Below are 22578 nucleotides of genomic sequence, written 5' to 3'. Positions count from 1 at the left end.
AGAAACGTCATTACAAATCCAATATGGCGGCCTCCCCAAGATGGCGGAATGGCTGTTTGAAATCCACCCCCTGATATGTATATTAAAAGAAAGGGTTTGCTGTCAGAAATATAAAAAAAACTAGTCATGTGACGTAAATCCAAATGCTAAAAGCGTGTTTTGTTTAGTTTTTTATATTATTCTATTTTTACTTGCTGACAAAGCAGCTTTCGGTTATTCGTAACAAATATTAATTAGTATATAATATATTTATGTAATGACTGCATTTGCCAAAATAAAATAAAATAAGTCAATAATAGTTTGCCCAGGAGTTCTTGATTTAAAACATTCATCCATTAAAAATGGTCTGACTTTTCTGTCTTCCTAAGATGAGGTACGTCTGACTCTTGCAGACTCTCGGTGTATTATGTAACAGTCGTACACAGGCTCGCTATTGTTACAAACTTACATTGTTGACACTAAGGTTATATAAGTGGTGCGTATTAACTTGACACCTGGTTACCAAACACAACCAACAAGGTGTCTAGTTCCTCCGTACGAGCTGTACCTATAAGCTTATGTTGTCATCGGCTTTTAAGTTTCAATGGGGATGATGACTAGGTTTGAATATATTGATTTTTATGATACATTCGGGTAAACAAGGTCAATGTTAACGAATTTATACATAAAAAGCAAAGATTGTCTGGATATTTGCAAAATAAATGAGATTATAAAATTTCAAATCTATTAAAAATCTTTTATCGTAATTAGATGAAAATTCATACAGTTTTTGCTTCGTTACATTAAATGTGACATTTTTTTAATATGTGAACTTTAAACATAAACGCACAAATAACAAAGATATTATTTTGTTTAAACGCACATACAAATCTAACGATCATTGCATTACCTACGACGTCATTAGTTCGTGCCATTTTGTATGGGGCGTTTTTCAGGGATCCGCGGCAGCGCCGCAAATCTGTCCCTTTAAATCCCTGTAGCTCCGAAAGTAATGATCGCAGATACCCTGTTCCTTTTACAAAATTGCTTTACTATTAGCATACTCTTAATTTATATACAATTTAAAAAACTGTCATCACCCCTACTAGCGGATGGATTTTTATACTATTAGACTTGTACCTACCAAGTCACCGCAAAATGTAATCCGGAATAATTTAGGTATTCCACTGAGCCAGTTAGCGGACACATGATCAATATTGTGTTTACTTACAATATACAGGATGCTAGCAGTGGCGTGCACTTCATACATGCATTAAAGTAGTGCATATCCTAAGAGTTGTTTTCTTAAAGCTTATTAAATGAAGATTTTCCCAGTGTGGTTAATTTTTCTTATAGTGCATACCCTGATCGACAACCTTATGCACGCCACTGGATGCTAGGAAGTCTTTCCCATTAACTTCAAGGTGTTGACAAGTCCACTTAATGGAGTCGAATTGCATAACTAAAAAAATAACTAAACTTTGTTTTCATACAAAGTATAGGTAGGGTAGTGGACTATTTACATTTAAGTTGACATCAATTTTTACGCGGACGAAGTCGCTGGCGTTCGCTAGTATTTTTATAATCCAAATGGTACTTACTACTTTCAGAGATTAGCGCGTTTAAATAAACATACTCTTCCGGTTTATAATATTTATTGGCCGTGTTCATTGGCCGATAGTGTATTGTGTACTTATCAACTGTCACAAGATAAGTGGTTTTAAGAATAAACCGTGAAAAATAGGTAGCAAATGTACATTTTTTACACGTAATATATCTTGACAGTGAGTAAATTAATCAAGTGTCAGCTCGTAAACGATTAAAAAAATTTAATGGTGACAATGTGATGTATAGCAGTACAGTTTTGTATGTGTAATTTTTTTCTTGTTTCTTGCCAGTTCCTGTGTGGGTGGCAGCAGGGTTTCGGTTTCTATATTTCTGTAATAAAAAAATGCTTATTTTAATAATAGAAATTTGAAAATTTGCAACACAGCTTCCCTTTCATGGCTACCCTTCTCTTAAAAGTTTGAATTTTATCTGTGTTTTTCAAAAGGTTGCTGCGAAATTAAATGACCGGTAGCTGAGGACCGATTTGTCATATTATGCCGAGGAAAATATAAGAAAAATACGCTTTATAGTTTAAGTTTCAGGGTTTGGACCCTTGAAACTTATTACTTGGATGTGACCTCGGCATTTGATTCCAACTTATTCGTTTACTTTTAAAAAAATAAAAATCAACGAGTATGAGGTTTGCTATTCCGCATTAGCACAGCGTGGTGGAGTAAGTATTAGTCTAACTCATTCTGAGAGGAGACTCGTGCTCAACAGTGAGACGAATATGGGTTGTTAATAATTGGCTGTCAAACTTTCAGCATTCATAAAAAAGGTGTGGCTATTATATGCTCTTAATGCTACAACTATTAGTACAAAATATCAACTTGCACAAAATGTTGATTTCGCAAAACCGCCAATTTTTTTATCCGTCCGCCTGACCGCTGAATACCAAGTGTTGTTTTTCGACCTTGGGCGGCAAAGATTAATGGCTGTCCGTCCAAACTATTTTGAATTACTGATTTTAACGCCTAGCCAGCAATAAAACGATTGGGTGTGTGAATAGTTTGATATAGCAGCTGCGTGGGGAAAAAACTCTTTTGTTATTCCAAAGGCCACAAAAAATGCTTTTAAAACAGGTCTTTTTGATGCATTTATTCTTGTTTGAAGTTATGTAACAGTATCAACTGAAAACAAGCGATTATGCAGTCTGGGAAGGTACTTACTTCCTTCGGCGCTCCAACCCTTTGTGGGTTTTGGTTTTTTTTCCTCTACCACTTTTCTCCATTCATTTCTATTCTTTGCATTTTTTTCCCACGCAACACAATCTAGCCATATTTTATTAGGTTTTCCTTTTAATCTTTTTACCTGTGGTCTCCATTTTGTCATCACTTTGGTCCTCCAGTATTTGGCATCCTCTCTACGTGCTCTAGCCACTGAAGACGTTGGGCTTTACAATGTCACAGTATTGTTTTGTCTTTCACTAGGTTTTCCAATTCGTGGTTCGTGGAGCTTTTTAGTGGCCCAAATATTTAGCGGAGCACTTTCCTCTCGAACACTGCTAATTTATTTTCTTCTGCAACTGAGCCCACGTTTCGCATGCATAGGTTTTATGAGGGTTTTGTACACAAGAAGTTTTGTCTTATGGTTAACGAGTTTTGTCTGGGAAAGTACTTGTAATAAATACTGATATGATTGAAGTGTGATTGATATATTCGTAGATTCGCAACGCGGTTTTACCCGCATAGTTCCCGTTCCCGTTAGAATACGGTGATAAAATAGCCTATGACATTCACAAATAAAGTGACTTTCTAGTGATAAAAGATTTTTCAAAATCGGCTCATTAAATCCAGCGATTATCACCCCCTACAACACTACAAACTTTACCTCTTTGTAATATTAGTAGTATTACATAAATAATAGATATCGTACCAGAACGCTGAATTCGTAGACGGTCATTGCCGGTAGGATCAATCATATAAACCCACATATCTATATCTATTCTATTCTTATAATAAAACTGGTCGAATTCTATAAATTTATTCGCAATTTGAGGTTTTACTTATACCATTTGTAACAACAAACGTTAACGTGGCATAAAAGACGCCAGCGCCATCTAGAATCTATACTATAATACGAGTTCTGTACATAGAAGATATTTTGAAAATTTTTGTTGGGGCTATCAATTTTGTAGCTTATAATCCATATTGAAGCTAAAAATATTTTTTTTCGATTTTTTGTCTGTCTGCCTATCTGTCTGTCTGTCCGTGGTTATTACTCGGACATCACGCTGAAACTACTGAATGAATTCAAAGTATTCGGTTTAAGACCATAATACAGAGAAGGTTTTATAATACTTTTTATTGCGAAAATAAAATGAGAAGGGAGTGAAATAGGGGTTGAAAGTTTTTATGGAAAGTCCTTCATTTTTAGAGTTACTTTTTTAATAATTTGTTCATAAATCATAAAAAAATACGAATGTTCAAAAATTTTTAAAATTCAACCCCTAAAGTGGTGAAATAAGGCTTGAAAGTTTACATTGATTTCCACGCGGACGAAGTCGCGGGCGTCTGCTAGTAGATAATATAAATTAGGATACATCATATTTTGTTGTAAAAAAAACTGGTTTTGAGATTTTAACAGTTGTATTTGCGTAAGCTGTTACGTTATGTTATAAATCTATCAATTTGCTAATGTAGCGCAAACCCGTTAAAATTATTTCAATTTCCATATTTAATAGATAAGTTTATTGTTTTATCACTACATAGAAATGATTATTATACTCGTAAAACAAAGTCCACCTCCACGTCTGTCTGTCTGTCTGGTGGCGAAAAACTCGAAAACTACTGTACCGTATCATAATCGGTCTCTCCTTTTCCTTCTTTACCAATTTATTGCCTCAATAGCTCAACGGTAAGAGCGGTCGGACTCATTACCGAGGGGTGGTGGTTCGATCCCCGCCCCGTTGGTCTATTGTCGTACCCACTCCAAGAACAATCTTTCCCAACTAGTTGGAGGGGAATGAGAATATTGGTCATATTACAAAAAAATATGGCAAACATTCTTTTTAAAAAAAAAATTACTACACTTGCAATATTATAATGTAACATATAAAATTATTATATTTTTTTTAAAGATATAGGTCTACATTTTATTTAATTTCAATTTCTATTATAAAAAAATACAGCAAAAATTCTTTAAAAAAAAAAATTTACCACCCTTGCAATATTATAATGTAACATATAAAATTAATATATATTTTTTAAGGTCTACATTTTATTTAATTTTAATTTCTAATTTATATCAGATTTCAGATAAAATAATTTGCATTATTTTTGATATTGCATTTAAAATCATATTTCGAATTAAGGTTACTGTTATTAATATTAGTTAGATTTAAATTAACACAGAAAACCTCCAAAAATATATTTTAATAATAATGTATTTGGCAACACATATCCTGTTACGTTTGTATAACGGCAATAAAACATAACATATAATACTGTATGACTTTTTCAAAAGAGCAACTGTTGAGTTTCTTGCCGGTATCTTCTCAGCAGAACCTGCCTTCCGAACCGGTGGTAGAATCTTTACAAATAGTCAACTGACGTGTCAAAAGTGCTTGTAAACTGAGCCTACTTGAAATAAATGATTTTTGATTTTGATTTTTTTGATTTAACATTTCAATATGTCCTTGTGCGTGTTTTTTCTTTGTAGTAACCCCTTTACAAAACTAGTTCCTTTCGTAACAACAAAAAACTCATGTTTGTGATATTAGAATATTTGCATTACCGTCCGTACGTGTATATCACTATTTTATTTTATTAATGATTATTATATTTCATTATAATCAACATATACTCAGAGGCACAATTATCCGCCCACTTTTAATATACTCGCGACATAATAAAGTGGCCGGATAATTGTGCCTCTGAGAATAGTTTGAGCAAATATCACTTCTCTGCTAAGATGTTTCAGGGGCATTTACCAGCACACAGCTTCCAATCGTAAAACTGAAAGTTAAAACGATTTTCATTATCATAAAAGAATATAAAAAGCTTTTACATAGTAAGGAAAACTTATTTTCAAACGTAGTGGTGAGATTGTCGGTATCGATCGTATTGCAACTAGCATTCCGCACTTCACTAGTAAGCTACTTCATGACATTCAAAATTAATAAGTTTGGAAAGGTTGTTTGGACATTAAAAAAATTTAATAAAAAAAGTTCAACCCACTTCTAACATACTGACTAAACTAAAAAGCGAAAAATAACGTTATACTAAGTTCTATAGATCATATTATCTTCTAACTTATGATCAGTTAGAAGGCGGTGCTAGCCTGATGATGTATTAATTCAAGCCATGTAAGAATATCATAATTATAGATTAAGGTTTTTTAAACATTCTTTCATGTAGTTCTTTCAGAAACGGCTTAAATTAACACAACACCGGTTGAGAATGAGAGGTTAGGCTAAGTTGTAAATAAAAAATTATATTTTTTTCAAGACTGTTTGCTGATTTTATTGTCCGTTCTTGTATCTACTTTCTGAACCTGAATATTCTACTTTTAATATCGATTATATTCATTGACAGACTTAACTTTCAAAAGTGCTTTCAAAATCCTAAAACAACCTTAAATTCGTTCATACAATAACTAAATAAAAAAGAAACTAATAAATTAAACAAACTCGTAAATTATAGAAGACAAGGCACTTATGCAAATATATAATTATGTAGGTTTATTAACATAAATTGTTTATGTAGCATTGATCTTAATCGCCAGTTCATGCAAAAAGCTGTTTTTACGATTAAATTCATCAAAAAATTAAGTTTTAAAAAATAATGTTTCTCAGGATTTTATGGCCGTATCAGCGAACACATCTACTTAACCTTAACGTAACTAGAAGGTCGTTAAGCTATGAAATCATCCTCTACAAGGACATGCTACAAAAAATTTAAACAACTTAATTTTGCATTAAAATTACTTAAAACAAAGTTTCAAAATTAAAATCAAAACAAATAGGACATCAACTACTAAATTTCATTTATTATATTTTCACAGATTATAATATACTGAAAAATAACACGTTAAATTGCAATCAGTATTTTCAGTTCACAATATGACGGTAGATTATAATATTACGAGTGAGATTATAACTAACGTATTTTACAATATAACATATACATGCATAATGCTCGGCGCTGATATTTTTGATCAAGTAATTTTCGTCCTGCCACAAATCTTATAGTCTTGCAACAAATTGTAGATTTATCGTGTATACAAAAATAATTGTCACATATTGTTTCATCCATTCATCAGGTTTAATTTCTAAACAGTTTAAAGATTAATCGACCGAGTCCCAGCATTCAATATCAACCAATACAGTCTTCTGTGTATTTTTAACTGACTTCATAAATGTTTAATTGAAGAGTTTGCTATAGCTTGGCAACTTCGTTCGTAACACTCCCAATAACTAAATACAATACAATGATTGTACAATGGTCCGCGCGGCATTAGGCCGTGTAGCAATGAATGAAAACCCACGACTGATGCACCTCACTTCCCCGTACGCCCGATTTTACATCCGCGCAGTCTTTCCCCCGTCGCCCGCATTTCATGGGAGTGTCATCAACAAACTTGCCAGACTATAATAATCTTGTTCTTTCCAGGTTGTCTAACATGTGTCCAAGTGCTGAACATCATGGTGCTCCTCGGCTTCATGCTGAACTACGCGCTACGTGTAAACCTAACAATCGCCATCGTCGAGATGTTATACGACGCAAAGAACCACACAGTTGCCAATATAACAGAACCCTTCAATGGTACAGTAGAGGTGAGTGCAGCGAAGCTAGAAGTAGAATATTTGTAGAAAAATAATTGCCTAAAAGTAAATAGTCTATTTACATTAAACAGCAAAATTAGACGGATATATTATGTAGATTGCATTAATTTGAATGAAGAATTTAAACATTTTAAGTCATTGTTAATTGTATTATATTTTTATCGTCTCGTTAATTATGTTTTAAAAGTAGATATATCAACTATATACGTATGTAGAGCTGTAGATGTATGAGACAGGTTAATTCCACCATATAATGTCTAGAACTGCGGATCTTTTATTTGTTGTTATCCCGAATATCAGAATAAATGATAAAACATCAAAAAATTCAAAGAAAATAATTTTGAACAATAATAATTTCCTCGTTTTTTTGACGATATCGAGAATTTTATTGTATACCAAAACACACTTAATTAAATAGTCAAAGTCCCGGCCACCGTTCATCATGAATCGTTTACTTAGATTGTATATCCTTTGTCTCATGATTTACACTAAAAAGAATGTCTTCAAGGTTCACGCAACTAAGTCGTTTGTAGGCGCAGCGTACATGGACTTTAGTAGAACGTTTGAATGTTTTGTCATTAGTACTTAAAGTTGTGTAAGTGTGTAATTTGTACCAGCCAAACTATATGAGTTTAATATGAGTTTTAAGTCACAAATTATAAAGTTGACGGAAATCTTATATTATATGTGAACGCAATTAAAAGTGTTGATTAACTTGAAAGATTTGGTAATCTAAGTTCTGTCGACATAAACATAGCTTTATTTTATAAGTATCTACGTGACCTACATGTATCCGACTAAATTGCTCCGAGATAAAACGTGGTCTGGGAGCACAATCATTATTATTCAATGATAAATCTATTAAAAAGACAGTAACTGTTTGCAGACATGAGTAGATTAACATTAATTTATCTGTCGAGATTAATTTGCAACGATAAGCTCCACTTAAATAATGTTTTGAATACTATTTTGTTGATACGTTAATCAATGCATCGATCAGTGGATACAAACCCGCTATTCAAACTGGAACTAAAGTTGTTGATTATGTAAAATGTTTTATATTGCCAAGGATAAGTTCTGAGTATTTAAAGCCTTAGAATTATGCAGGAATAACTGTCAGTCATCCGTTATACATAATCTTTTCCTCAAGAAACTTGCTGCTTGTAAAATCTGAATGTCATTTGTGGTGGCCTCATTTTGATCTATCAAGTTTTAGAGCGTCAGCTCCTGACGTCATGTAAAGTCAAGAAAAACATCTTTAAGACTAGGCTGATAAAGTCAATGACGTCCGGGAAATCAGGCGTCACTACTACTTATTGAAATTTTATTTATTTTCGGTTCAGTTTTCATTTTTTTAATTTTAATAATGAGAATTTAAGCCTTTGATGGCGATCTCACCCAATTTTAAGTAAGGATGCAGTCTAAGATGGAAGCGGGCTAACTTGGCAGAGGAACAAGTTTAATCTACCCATACCTTTCGATAGTTTCGTTGCGTCACCATCATACCAGTTCGTAATAATTTAGATTTCTCAGGGTATAGTCTAGTCTCTTGATCAGTATCCTCCTTATAGAAGATGGTATTTATAGTATTTAGTCTACCACGCTGATCTAATTGCGTATTGTCGAACAAAGCTGCTGTCTTAGTTGTGTTTGATGCGAAATGCTGATTTATTTCTATTTCTACAGCACCCTGGTCACATAGAGCAGACCAGGTACCACTGGGACACGAAACAGAAGAATCTCCTGCTGGGATGCTTCTTCTGGGGATATGTGCTCACAGAACTGCCAGGTGGTCGACTTGCAGAGGTCATAGGAGCCAGGTGAGTTCCTCTTCCAGAATAATACCAACTTACTACAACAACTTTGTCAAGTCACATGCCTAACGTGGTCGGTATCGGGCAAATCTTTGCAGACCAAGGATATTCTTTGGAAGTCCCTAAAAATGACTATGTCCTGTTTTGTTAATAAACAAATCACTGCCAGCCTCCTTGATCCACTACAGGCCAGGCCTATCAGCCTGAGGATATGTTCTTATACCATTACTACTATGCTACTTATTAAATTTGTGAATTGGCCTGCTGGCCTTATAGTAAGCCGTTCTGATAATGACAATTAGAATGAGAAATTTTATATTTAATAATTTTCCTGCTAACATACAAAAGTAGTTATCAAACCAATTTCGTTATTACAATAAATGAACTGTTAAATTGCTCGGTTACTAAATAAAAGGGTCGGGGAACGGAAAGTCGTTAAAAGATTCATTATCAATGCGTGACTCTTATATGGTTAGAAATAAAATTCATATTGTAGTGACCTATCGTGCAATGCAAACCACATCCTTGATGATTAACTCTATACCGAGAAATAAGAAATAAGTTATTCGATGGATGTGGCGAAGGGCGTTGACCGTGGCTTAATTCCTATACCTGCAAAAAGGTCGATGCAATTTTTTTTAATTCTTACAATTTAGTAACATGACGTCCATTCAGTGATTTTAATGTTTTGCTAATTTGTCCTGTGTTTTTACAATGTATGCCATAAGTCGTTTTATATCATCAATAACATTACCATATAACAATTACTTTAGTATAGGGAATAATTGATTTACTTTGCTATTCTCAACGAAAACCCGACGAATCCAAGCTACAACATCAACCAGATCCGTGAGGAAAATCAATCGTACGATTCGCTCTGAAAGCATCCGCAAGATGTATTGACTCTTTATTGTATAATCGTCGTTTTAGAAGTATCTATTCAATAATATTATGTAGTAACAAAACATATTCTACTTTTAATACTAATTCCATATTTGTAACACTACAGAGATTAGAAGATTTTATTACTACTAAACCACTGAAGTTAAATAAATGTTTAAAAAAATATATATTCTTACGATGTGTGTGTTTATTTTCGTGTGATATTACGAATGTACCTAACGATATTTACAAACACCGTATTCTCTGTTACTCAATTCATCATACGTGCTCTAAAACATCCGTTATTTCAATAATGTCTACAAGCAAGGAATTATTTCAAAACCCCATGTTAAATATTCCGATAACTACGCATATATGGTAATGGCGTTTATAAATGTTAATTAATTAACATTGGATCGTACAGCTTTTTGCGATAATGGTTTTAATTGCTCCAGTTCGTCGAACCGGATTCTTTATCCGTAGTTCATCCATGATAATATTTATACTGTTTCTTTCTTGGAGGTCGGCTGTATATAAAGAAAAAGAATGAGTGATTACCTTATTTTGCTGAACTTCTGTAAATGGGCTATGGAAGTTTACAAAAAATTAATTAACTTCTTGATAAAGATGAGGAAGGGAAGTGGAGATAACACACCACCTTGGGGATCCTAAATTGTTTCCTTAATATTTGTCATATGGTTGCGTATTTAGATCTCATAGATAGATTAATCTAAGAATTGATTATGTTATTTGTTAATTAGTTTTAATTACATAGGTTTGGGTGTACTCTTCTATAATAAGATCCCCAAGACTGTGATGGACCTGCCAATGCATAGCTTTAAGCAATGTGTTAAAAAACATTTACTTAGTCGAGGGTACTACAACATTGATGAGTTCCTTAATGATAAAGATGCTTGGAGGCCGTTGGATCAGCTTCCACCTTCACACAGAAAGTAAAACTATAAGAAATGTAAACAGTAATTGTTATTAATTGTAAATTATAATACTGTATGACCTTTTTAAAAGAGCAACTGTTGAGTTTCTTGCCGGTATCTTCTCAGCAGAACCTGCCTTCCGAACCGGTGGTAGAATCTTTACAAATAGTCAACTGACGTGTCAAAAGTGCTTGTAAACTGAGCCTACTTGAAATAAATGATTTTTGATTTGATTTGATTTAATGAATATATATTTGTTTACTTAAATCCGTTAGTGGCACACAATAGTTTTAGTATTGCATGGATATTTACTTAACTTTTAAATTCACATTTAAGCTTCGCTTTAATAGATGGTCATCTATACTAATCTATACTAATATTATAAAGCTGAAGAGTTCGTTTGTTTGAAAGCGCTAATCTCAGAAACTACGGGTCCGATTTGAAAAATTCTTTCAGTGTTAGATAGCCCATTTACCGATGAAGGCATAGGCTATATATTATCCCCGTATTTCTACGGGAACGGGAACCACATGGGTGAAACCGCGGGGCATCATCTAGTTTGTAATAAAAATAAAGAAAATACCACACCACAACTAAGTTAAAATATTTTTAATGCGTGTCTAATGTAATACATATTTTAAATGAATAAGCTATTAAACAATATTACAAGTATATTAGAAAGAAAGAAAGAAGAAAGAAAATAAGTTTATTCACTTTTTAGTGTCACAAACAGTACATCCTATCTTAGATATTACATGACTGTCTGCGACACCAAACAGAAAAGGTTTACAGCTCAGCATTAGCCGTTCATCGCTGGAAATCAATGCGCAGCGCTGATTTTCAGCTGAGACCCGGGTGACGTCACAGTCAGTTAATACCAACATAACTACACACGCATAGCTATTAATTAACTAAAGTAGTTGCACCTAGCAACGCGGGTTCCAACAGTACATGCAATGAATTAATTGTTATTATTGGTGATTCGCATAGAACTTTCTAGAAGCGCCAATAGAGAGGTCGACTTGGGTCAACGAGGAATGATGGTCTCGGTTTTGGTACATATATAATGATGACACACTGCATATGTGTATATTTCCTAGCGGATGCCCACGACTTCGCTTATAGAACTTTTAAAGGAAGAACCCCTGTACTATTGTGGAAGCTTGGCCTTTTAGTCCAATATCCGTATTAGAAACAACCTTCACCCATCTGTTTAATGAATGAAAAGTGTCTTTTATCAAAATTAGGATTTTAAAAAATACGTTGCAATGCATAGGTTGCCTCAAAAACTCCATGCCAAGCCATCATTAATAATAATGGTTAGTAATAGTTTTTTAGGCCAGGATTTTTTTAGGAATCCCGCAATAAGTTTTTTAACCTACTAAATGTGATAATGTAATAGTTCACAGTATATCGACAGATTACAGTATCGCGATTGAGATTATAAACTTACGTATTTTACAATTTAACTTTAACATATATAAAAATTTTCATCTAATAAATAGATGGGTGAAGTCGTTTCTAATAAGGAACCGACTTCACCCATCGTTTCGTTTCTTACTATTCTAGTGGGCTGTTAAAATAATAATAATTTAGTTAAGGCGTTATATACGCCTCGCGTTCGAAGTTTAGCATTCTATAAACAAAACTGACGACTTCAACGACAGTGCGTATGCATTAAACTTCTCTCCGTGTTTACATAATACTACGTTCCTTCACTACATTGTGAGTTTCATTGAAAGAATGAAAAGAAAGAACAATTATTTATGCCACTATCATATAATGGGGGCCATTGTAGCACGAATGATTTCTGTGCATCAAACAGCACGAGTGCTACAATCGCTAATTACGTGCAGTGGCATACAGTACTTTCTCTACGACCATAATAAAATATTTCTTTTATTTAGAATTAACATCTTTTTTCATTCACTTTATACGTATGTTTATTTTTACTGTATTTAGTTTAGTTTTATTCATTTTGATTGTAACAATCCTATTTGGCATATTATATGACTGTCTATGACACCAAACAGAAATGGTTTACTACTCAGCATTTAGCTGTTCTTTGCAAAAATGCAATACTCAGCGCTGGATTTCAGTTATTGCCAATACTTTCGGTCTGTGTAATGAACTTCACCTAAGTAGCAGTTAAATTATATTCCATGTTTTGTAAAAACTTTATAGCCTGGATGGTTTTAAAACGAAACGTACCTACAATCTAAGCTCAAACAAGCATTAGTGATTCATGGAATGAGTAAGGATTAAGATTGCATGTGCTTCGTTGCATCTAGGTATAGATAAGTTATGACTTATAACGACCGCACTTTATACTCTGGGGTTATGTCATAATATATTAACTGCAATCATAACAAGTAGGCAGTATTTTTCTTTTATAAAATAGTCAATTCGGGCTTAGTTTTTTTTTTTCAAGTAAAACTTACGGATATCGCACAATAAAACTACAAGTATGTACATGTCTACAGTGGCGTGCACTTCATAGATGCATAAACGCAATGCATACCCTAAGGATTCCTTACGAACCTATATTGGAGGAGGAATTTTCCAATTTGTACCTATAGTGCCTACCCTAGCTAAAAACCTTGTGCACGCCAGTATGTCTAATATTTTTAGTCTACCTACGTATTTATCAATAGTACCTAAGATTAGTATCTCAAATAATTATAAGTACTTACTTCAAATTAATTATATACCACGTATCTCCATACACGAGTGTACGTAGCAAGTAGGTAGTTTACGCTCATTATCCTGTATTTAACCGCAATTGAAGTGAGCCGAAGTAATGGAAAGCAGATGATAATTGCCGTATCGTGTTGTCTATATTTCAGTTGGTATTAGCAATGCAAATTGCAGCAATACCTGCTGTTGAATCATGCGGAACGTTCTCGATGTTTTGGCAGGATCAGATTTTAACTAATCTTTTGTCTTTGGTTGAAAAATTTTAAAAAGAAACATCTGTTTGAATGTAGAACGTTTTCCAGTAGTTATTTGTACATTAAAAATTTATTTTTGTCTTCCAAGAAAAACATCCTTTTGAAAATTGAACTTTACTTTCCGGTAGTTTATAATACAGTGAATAACGAATTTGTTATGCCACTCTTCGCGAAGAACGACGCCATTTTCCAACTGTCATTGATTTAGTGTGACGGGGCTAATCTTCTCTCCTTTAAGGTAGGAGGTCTGTCCTTGTTTCAGTTCTAGAGAATATTGTCACGGTCACGGGGGTAGTACGGAAATTGTTCAACAGTGATGTTATAATGAGGGTATTTGATGACTTGAGTTCAGTTCTTTGTTAGGCAGCGTGAACACTGTCACGCTGCTAGTCGCGTTAGTGATTTTGTTTAATAACGTTTTGTATTGTAATTATTAATTATGTTTTGTGTTGTGATTGTTGATAACGTTTGATGTTATGTAATCATAATCATTGTTTATTTGTTTTATGTTGTAATTGGTCATAAATTGTTTAGTGTGAGCATCGAGAACATGTCGTGCTGGGGAGGTGAGTGATCCCTTAAACCTACACCCAAGGTCACAAGTCCTAGGACCTGCTCGAGATGTTTCCTCTATAACAAAATGATGGTACAATCACTGATGCTGTTACCCGTCACATCATAATCCAATAAGACAGACAATTTTGATGGTAAATTGGTCTGAGATATTCGTACATCCTAAAATTTCTGCAAAGCTCAATTTAACACAGACTGTTTCTTAAAAATAAAAGTTCGTTTTATTAACTTTAAAAGCAATTAAATACATCATGTAAATTAATATTACCGTAAAGTGCAGTGCCCACTACAGGTTTTATTAGCGATTCGTATTTATTCAGTTAGTAGGTTAACTGACGGCTGAATAATATTTGCAAAGTGACTCACGCAGAATACCTACGCGACGCGTAATCTCGATAAAACATCAGCGCAAAAAAAACGGTCAAGTGCGAGTGGGACAAATCCCGCACGTGTTATAGATTTTTTCGGGTTAAAATTAGCCTATATTATGTTGTTATTACTAAATCTTCTACCTTCCAGTGAGAGTTCCGTTAAAATTGGTTCAGCCGTTCCAGCGGTCCACTAATCTTTGGATTTGGATAATACGACTGTGGACAGAATGACAGACAAAATTTTTAAAAACGGTTGTTTGTGTTTTAGTATCATTTAAAAATAAGCCGTATTTTATAGTTATTATAGACCGACAGACACGACAGTTGAATTGATAACATAAATTATTTATTTATTTTAATGCCATAAAGTATATTAATGGCCTGAGAGAAAATCTAAAAAAATAAACCATCGCCGACGAAGTTTCGGCGCTCGCGTAGTTTACGTTTAAAATACTCGTAATGGCGATTTTATAGGGTTGTCGCAAATATGTGTTAATAAAATCGCACTTCGTTTGAAACAAATCGCATGTTAAAGTGGCATTTGACATAGAAAAATATTTGCATTGCATACTTTCTCCGATACCGTAATATATTTTTTTTAGGGTTGTCAAGATGTGTAATGTGTATATCGCATGTGTATACTTTTAATCAAGTATTAATGTTAGTAAAAAAATAACCAATTATTTTTTTTTTTCATTCCATGATTTGCAAAAAAATTAAAAATACATATATGTGTATTAATGGCAAGTATATAATAATAATGTATATAATAATGCCTACACTTATTTTGCTATTTATCGCGATAACTTGACAATTTCATCTGGAAATGACACGCAAATTAGACAAAATATTCTCATAGTGGGTTTTGTGAAGCACGTTTAGGAGATCTTGAATTAACGATGTTTAATTGCATTACAGGTTAACAATACAATAAAACTTAAAGAGCAATCTTTTTTGCTTGATGTTGTTTTTCACTTTTTAATGCATTGCCTTACTTAAAATAATTTATTTTATAAATTCAGTTAAAAGTTTTTTCAAGATTTAATTTTTACTTAGGATTTTTAAAAAATGTCTGATAAAAACACATTTTACATAATCATTGTAGCTACGTTTCTTATGAATGTAAAATACTATATTGTGATAAAAACAGTTTGTAATATGATAAGATTACAACGAAAGTGTAAGTTATTATGAAACCACTTTCACCTTCTATCAGACAAGATTATATCTTCTTCATTCAAATTACAAATTACGTTCGTATAAAAAAAGATCATCGAAGGAAAGTTGTCTCAAACTTTCAAACCTAACATTTTATCTTTTATACTGTATCTCCAGGCAATTCCTATATGGCAAACAAAAAATATATGAAGTTATACCTACAAAGCATTGCATTTCAATAATGAACATTTTTTATCTATACTAATATTATTAAGCTGAAGAGTTTGTTTGTTTGTTTGTTTGTTTGATTGAACGCGCTAATCTCAGGAACTAATGGTCCGATTTGAAAAATTCTTTCAGCGTTAGATAGCCCATTTATCGAGGAAGGCTATAGGCTATATATTATCCCTGTATTCCTACGGGAACGGGAACCACGCGGGTGAAACCGCGCGGCGGCAGCTAGTAAATTAATATAAGTGAATTGGTATTACTTTTTTTACATTATTTCTAAAGGTCATAAGTAGAGTCATAGATTGATTATCAAAGGTTTTTACATATATATTATTCAATATTATTTTATTTAACAGACGGGTGTTCGGCTACAGCACTCTCTTGGCCAGTGTCCTCACTCTGCTGTCTCCCTGGGCCGCTGCTGCCGGCTTCGGATGGATAGTGGCCCTGCGAGTAGCCCTCGGCTTCTTCCTCGGAGCCACATGGCCCGCCATCCTACCAATGGCGTCCAAGTGGATCCCACCGATGGACAGATCGAAATTCATGTCTAACATGATGGGTACGTTATGTTAACTATACTATTAATTCTTCTGAATAAACTATTATAGCTCGTGAGTGTAGCAAGGTACGGGTGACAGTTCATTTTACTCTTGACAGTTTGCCGCGATTCACGTTATTAGTACATATTATTAACGTCATACGGCAACTGTCACTCGTACCGAGCTACAGCGTACGAATCATAGTTCTCTGAGAAGAGACCCACTTCCTACTGGCCTTAAAGAAAAGTAGAAACATTTAGCTTCTACTTTAAACAATACTAGTCCAAAGGGTCCAAGTAAGACAATAACTCAAATTAGTTTAAAATACAGTTCAAAATTATGATAAGTGGATACTGGAGTATAATTTAGAAAGGTTCTGAATTTAATGATAAACTCATTGGACCTTGAAACGTACGGCTTGTATGCGTCTCTATAGAAGCACTGACGTTTAATAATAATAATAATTCATTTATTTATAAGAAAGAAGGTTTACTAAATTTGTTGTCCTTGATATATAACATGGATTTTCTTGCACCCAGGAAACATTATGTACGGGTAGATTGTGTCATTTTAATAAAATCTTCTTACGTTGTAAGCTACCTTAACACTGAGTCAATTGTACAGGTAATCTTATATTAAAAGCCAATTTTTAATTTAAACAGCCATATTATTTTATATTTCTTTAATTTTCAAGGGCATTATGACGTACTTCTCTGTTTTTGCTACTATCTTTCACGTGACTGTCTCGAAATTAATTTCTTATTTACATAAGTGTAACTTTAAATATATGCATTATTGACGTAGATAAATTTTGTTTGTTCAATTATATTATTTTTAGTCCTCCCATAGTCTTGCTATTTTACTATTTCTAACGGGAGTTTACCATTTTACCTCAAGTTTAGACGTCCAATTCCGAAAGGTTTCTAAAGTACAAAACCGATTGTCTTCATCAGAATTCAGATGAATTTTGATTTTTAACAATATCGTAGTAACTTGTTTTTCCACAAAGTCATTTTTCCAAAAGCAAAACAAAACAAGTAAAGCAAACTTAATATAGCTCCAAAAGTACGATTAAAATGGCTCGAGCACAATATTCTGAATCTGAATTGAAAGGTTGTACCTACTTGTTTGTCCATAAAAATTTGGTATTTAGTGACAGGCATTAGAATGTTCAAATCTAAGATTTTTTGTCACATTCACATTTCCTAAAGCGCTTAATTAGATTGAAATGAATTGTGACCTTGGCTATTTCTTAGAGTTCCGGGTATAAGGTATGTGCCTGAATTATGAAATAATGAATTTTCCTATATCGATAAGACAGATAATATATTCACGCAGAATATTTGGTTAAACTTTGGCTCCCACAAAATTTTTAATCAGGTACATGCCGTTGTTTTAGGTTTTGACCTTCAATGGTTTTAGGCTACTTTTTAAAAATGTTTTTAGGAAAGATAGGTAAATTGACTACTTTGATTTCAGTATAGTTTATCCTGTTTATGAATTGATTTGAAAAGGCTTATAATTTTCCTCAATTCTCTTACGTAATAGTAATGACAATAAATGTGGCTTATTGCGTGTAGTAATTATTATTAAAAATTCATTATTTGAATACATAATAATAATAAGTACTTACGTAAGCGACTCCGACAATTTCTGGCATGCAAATTAAAATTACACAAATTATATTGACATTTCTAATTTATACATAGTTAAGCTTGTATAAAGTTATAATAATAAATATGTTTAATTTTACCTATACGCATATACAAGTGATCAAACGTCTGAGGGTGACGTAAGCTTTGAAGGCAATTTGTAATGCGTTTTTATACCCATAGAATAATTAAATCCTAAAAAAGAAAACCAAAAAAAGCTATTAAGTAAACATGTAATATAGTTATTGTTATTGATGGATAGAGATGTGTTGGTGACGTAACTGCACAAAATATGTATTATCAATTAGATGTCTTCAGACGCAAAAAGACTAAATGAGTAGTATGTGTGTTCGCCTTGACCGGGGATTACGTTCCATTGTTAATGGTTTTGTTATCAAGCAATTTCCGACGTCAGATGGCACTAGGGTTGCCTACTTTAAAAACATAATAATAGTAATATTACAGTCAACAAAAAAATTTCGACGAACACCTTCAAAAGATTTCGCTTGGCAGTTGGAACAATGAAATGGATTTCTCCCTGATACACGTATTGTGAGGAGATTCTATAGTCTTTACTCTGGACCCGATGGTCGCTTGTTTTTGTAACTGAATTTTTTACTAATATTTTTTTATAAATAAAAAAAACAAGAGCAGCGAGTGTATAATTTAGTCATAATACCTAAAAGATAATGCCTCCAAAATTTATATTATGAAAAGCAAGGTTCTTGCTAGTGTTAAAATCAGGGCTTTTTTAATAATACGTCTATCTTGCCTAAATTAAGCCCTTTATCCTTTTGTAAATATACAAAAATGTTGCAATTATAAAAAATGCCCTGAGCGTTCATTTACATGACAAAGTATAATTTTGTTTTAAAATCAACTCCGGTGACGGTTGTAGACTCCACAAAGGGAATGTTGTACATTTCCTTTATGGATTCTACAACCAATTCGCAGTCAAAAAAAAAAGTTTTACAAATACATGGCATTGGCAACCCTAATTCGTGAATAGTTTATTCAATTGTTATCGTGCGAACGGATACGGTTGCGCGCACTGCAATATGGCGGCGGAGGCGCGCGCAGGCGTGGTCGCTTACGTCACGAGAATGCCGCCACGCGATTGGTCGACGCTGTTTGACCGCGCGGATTAACCTTGCGCAACGGTTGCTATGCGCGGGTTGTCCGGTTCTCAGAAATGTGATCAGTTGACTCCTTGGTGTTATTTTTGTTTTGGGCTTGCGTAGGTTGCGGTCGGTATGTTGGGGGTCGGCAATCGCTGGAAATAATGTATCGACGTATTAATATCGCATCGTTAAATCACAAATGTCTAAAATACATTATTGTTACACTTGTAGACGCTTGCTAATTCGCACGCGTCGAAAGTCCTCTCCCCTAACGCCGGCCACAGACAGTCAAGTAGATTTATAGCATTGCCTGCTGCGCGCGTAGAGATGTGGGCAGTGAAAAAAATATCGAAAAAACACCTATTCCATATTTTTTAACCCTCTGTGGTCGTCGTAATATTATAGTATTAGATTAGTATAGATATACCATGTCCAGATTGAATTGCGCTATTTGGTAAATAAACAAACCCTTTTGTCGATGCCAAACTTTCATAACAGTTTTCAGAACCATCAAACTATTAAAACACGCACAAACACTTTGTTCTTTACAATCCACCTATGGAGAATCATACAAACGTAACATTTTTTTAATTTACACAGGGTTTAATCAAAATTTTTAGAAATAAACGAAATTAAACACGAAATTATGCACACAGATTACATTTAAATGTTAATTTGACGTTTCGTCTCTCTAAGGTTGTGCCAAGTAAAATTGTCACCACAGATTAAAAATGAACGATTTACCGATTGTAAATATCGAATGTATTCCGTTCAGTATCGATATTGTAATTGAGTAATTTGAATAAAGTATTTTTTTCATAGCGCTGTTTAGTTAGTTACGTACTTATATGTTAAAAAAAGATAATGCGTTAACAAGTACTGCCTAAATTTTTTAGTACTCTTTTAATTTATAACAAACAGATACAAGTGAAAAAAATGTTATTTGATAGATATTAATTAATATGCAACAGAAAGAGGTAGATAGTTAATATCGCGCGTATTTTGACTGTGTGATTAGTGTTGCCAACTTAGAAGTGAGTTTTTAAGTAAAGTGATTTTTATACAATTGATATAAAATTCGATTAGTAGTAGTTAATTCTCGATATAGTTCATCAACGGCCCATCCCTAGGATGACGTCACAACTAATGTCAGTGATGAATACGGCCATATTTGTTTACAAAATTTTGCAATTCTAAAAAAACGAAGTTTAGATAGATCCCCTTTCCCAAACTAAGCTTTCAAAACCGCAAAAAAAATCTGTCCTGTAGATTCTGTAGAGTATATAGAGTATGTGAGCTAAAGTGAGCTTTCATTAGTTCGCCCAAGTAGCGCGAATTAAAATATGTGACACAGTTTTCGTTTCGAATTGATCGTCCAATAGCTCTGTATAGATAAGAAGTCTTTGACTTTTAAATAGCGGTTGTAGCGACCTGTTTTAGGTTCCATTTTGTTTATATATAACCGGTATCGATTGGAACACATAAGCAATTTATACCGGTTAAATATATGTATCATTATAATAATAAATCAATCAGCTAATTATTATTACCTATACATATAATTTAGATTAGTTAAGGCCAATTTGTTTGAATACTAAATTAAATAATTAAGACGTATTCAAAACTAACTGTCGATTTATAAAAACGAAAGTTTCGAAGAATAGCTCTACAGGTTTAGAGAACTCTTCCGATGGAGAACATTTTTAAATCCGCTTGCATGCAAAGCAAATGGCGAACAAGTAGGTGGGTCGAGTGACGCAGATCTCGTATCTTGCGTGGGATGCTGTGTTTCTCGAGTTTGCGAAACAAATCGCCTTCGCGAAGTGCGCCGGCGCCGAGCTATACGTACAAATATATACATAGTGACTACAGGGTTAGCACTCAAAGATTTAATATTACTGCATAACGATATTTAATAAACGCCAGCCACAAACAGACAGTATACCGTACTTGTTCAAACCTTACTAATAAAGATATTTTGATGTACCATAACCGCGCTACAGAATTGACGATAAACTTGGTCGTGAGTGGCTAGCATAAGGTTGCCTTACATGTGACGCGGTCACAAACAACTCAACAATACAAGCAGTCAGCCGTCAAGTAGAAGCTGTTTCTGAACCAAACAGTGTTGTCGGTGAAATTACCAGGCATATGGCTAAGGATGTGTTCTTAGAGTGCTCTGTGAAGATATATATTCTGTTTTAGGTAGGTAATGTGCAATGGCTGGACTGTTCCGTTGACTAATGGTATTGGAAAAACAAATGAGTCCTGATTGACAGATTAGTAGGTAATTTATACAAAAAAAAAAACTTATTCGATTTTACTTAAAGTCTATAAACTTACAGATAATGTAATGATTATTGATGGAGTTGGATGTTTGATAGTAACTCCTAAACTAAGTAAGTATGATAAACCAATTTTGACTCAAGCGTCTTGGCAAACTGGTACTAGGTACATATCAGAGTGCCTAGTGGGAGTTTTCAATGTTTTCATTCTGTGACGATCGCGTATACATAAACACGAATTTATATGGAATTGAAAGAGTTGTGAAGTAGTGCTACTAGATGGCGCTGTTTCAATTCCTTAGAAATTCGCGTTTACGTTTATGCGATCGTCACAGTATTAAACTGTCACTTAGCACTTAGTTTATAAAACTTGATTTTTTATAAAGAATTTTTGATTATTATAGTTTTTTTTTAATTTATCGGTGGTGTGGCAACCCTGATTGGCTCCCACATGCGTAGTATTGAGGTCAATGGTCATACTGCGGTCGTATATTACAATTTCAACACTTGCCACAAGGTATATTATGGCGAATATTATTGGTTGATGGATCTGTCATACGTTTTGACGACCTATATGTGTGTGGTTTGTTTTATAACTGTGGTTTTTACAGATTAAACTAATAGAAATTATAGACTTAGTATTATTGATATGTATTTTGTAGGTTTCTGTATTAGGTGTGTAGTTGCAGAGCTT

The 22578-nt window shown here is 33.6% G+C and overlaps 1 protein-coding gene across 1 annotated transcript in view; it reads left to right on the top strand.

Moving 5' to 3' along the window:
- Positions 1–22578, top strand: part of LOC112054811 (sialin) — an 84243-nt gene that overhangs the window by 31424 nt on the left and 30241 nt on the right. The window contains exons 3-5 of the mRNA XM_052887468.1: positions 7200–7363; positions 9059–9192; positions 16644–16846. Of these exons, the coding sequence (XP_052743428.1) occupies positions 7200–7363; positions 9059–9192; positions 16644–16846 (501 nt within the window). The remainder of the gene's footprint in view (positions 1–7199; positions 7364–9058; positions 9193–16643; positions 16847–22578) is intronic.

This window comes from Bicyclus anynana, chromosome 19, assembly GCF_947172395.1.
Source record: "Bicyclus anynana chromosome 19, ilBicAnyn1.1, whole genome shotgun sequence".
NCBI classification, from domain to species: Eukaryota; Metazoa; Arthropoda; class Insecta; order Lepidoptera; family Nymphalidae; genus Bicyclus; species Bicyclus anynana.
This window is presented reverse-complemented; position numbering and strand designations above follow the sequence as displayed.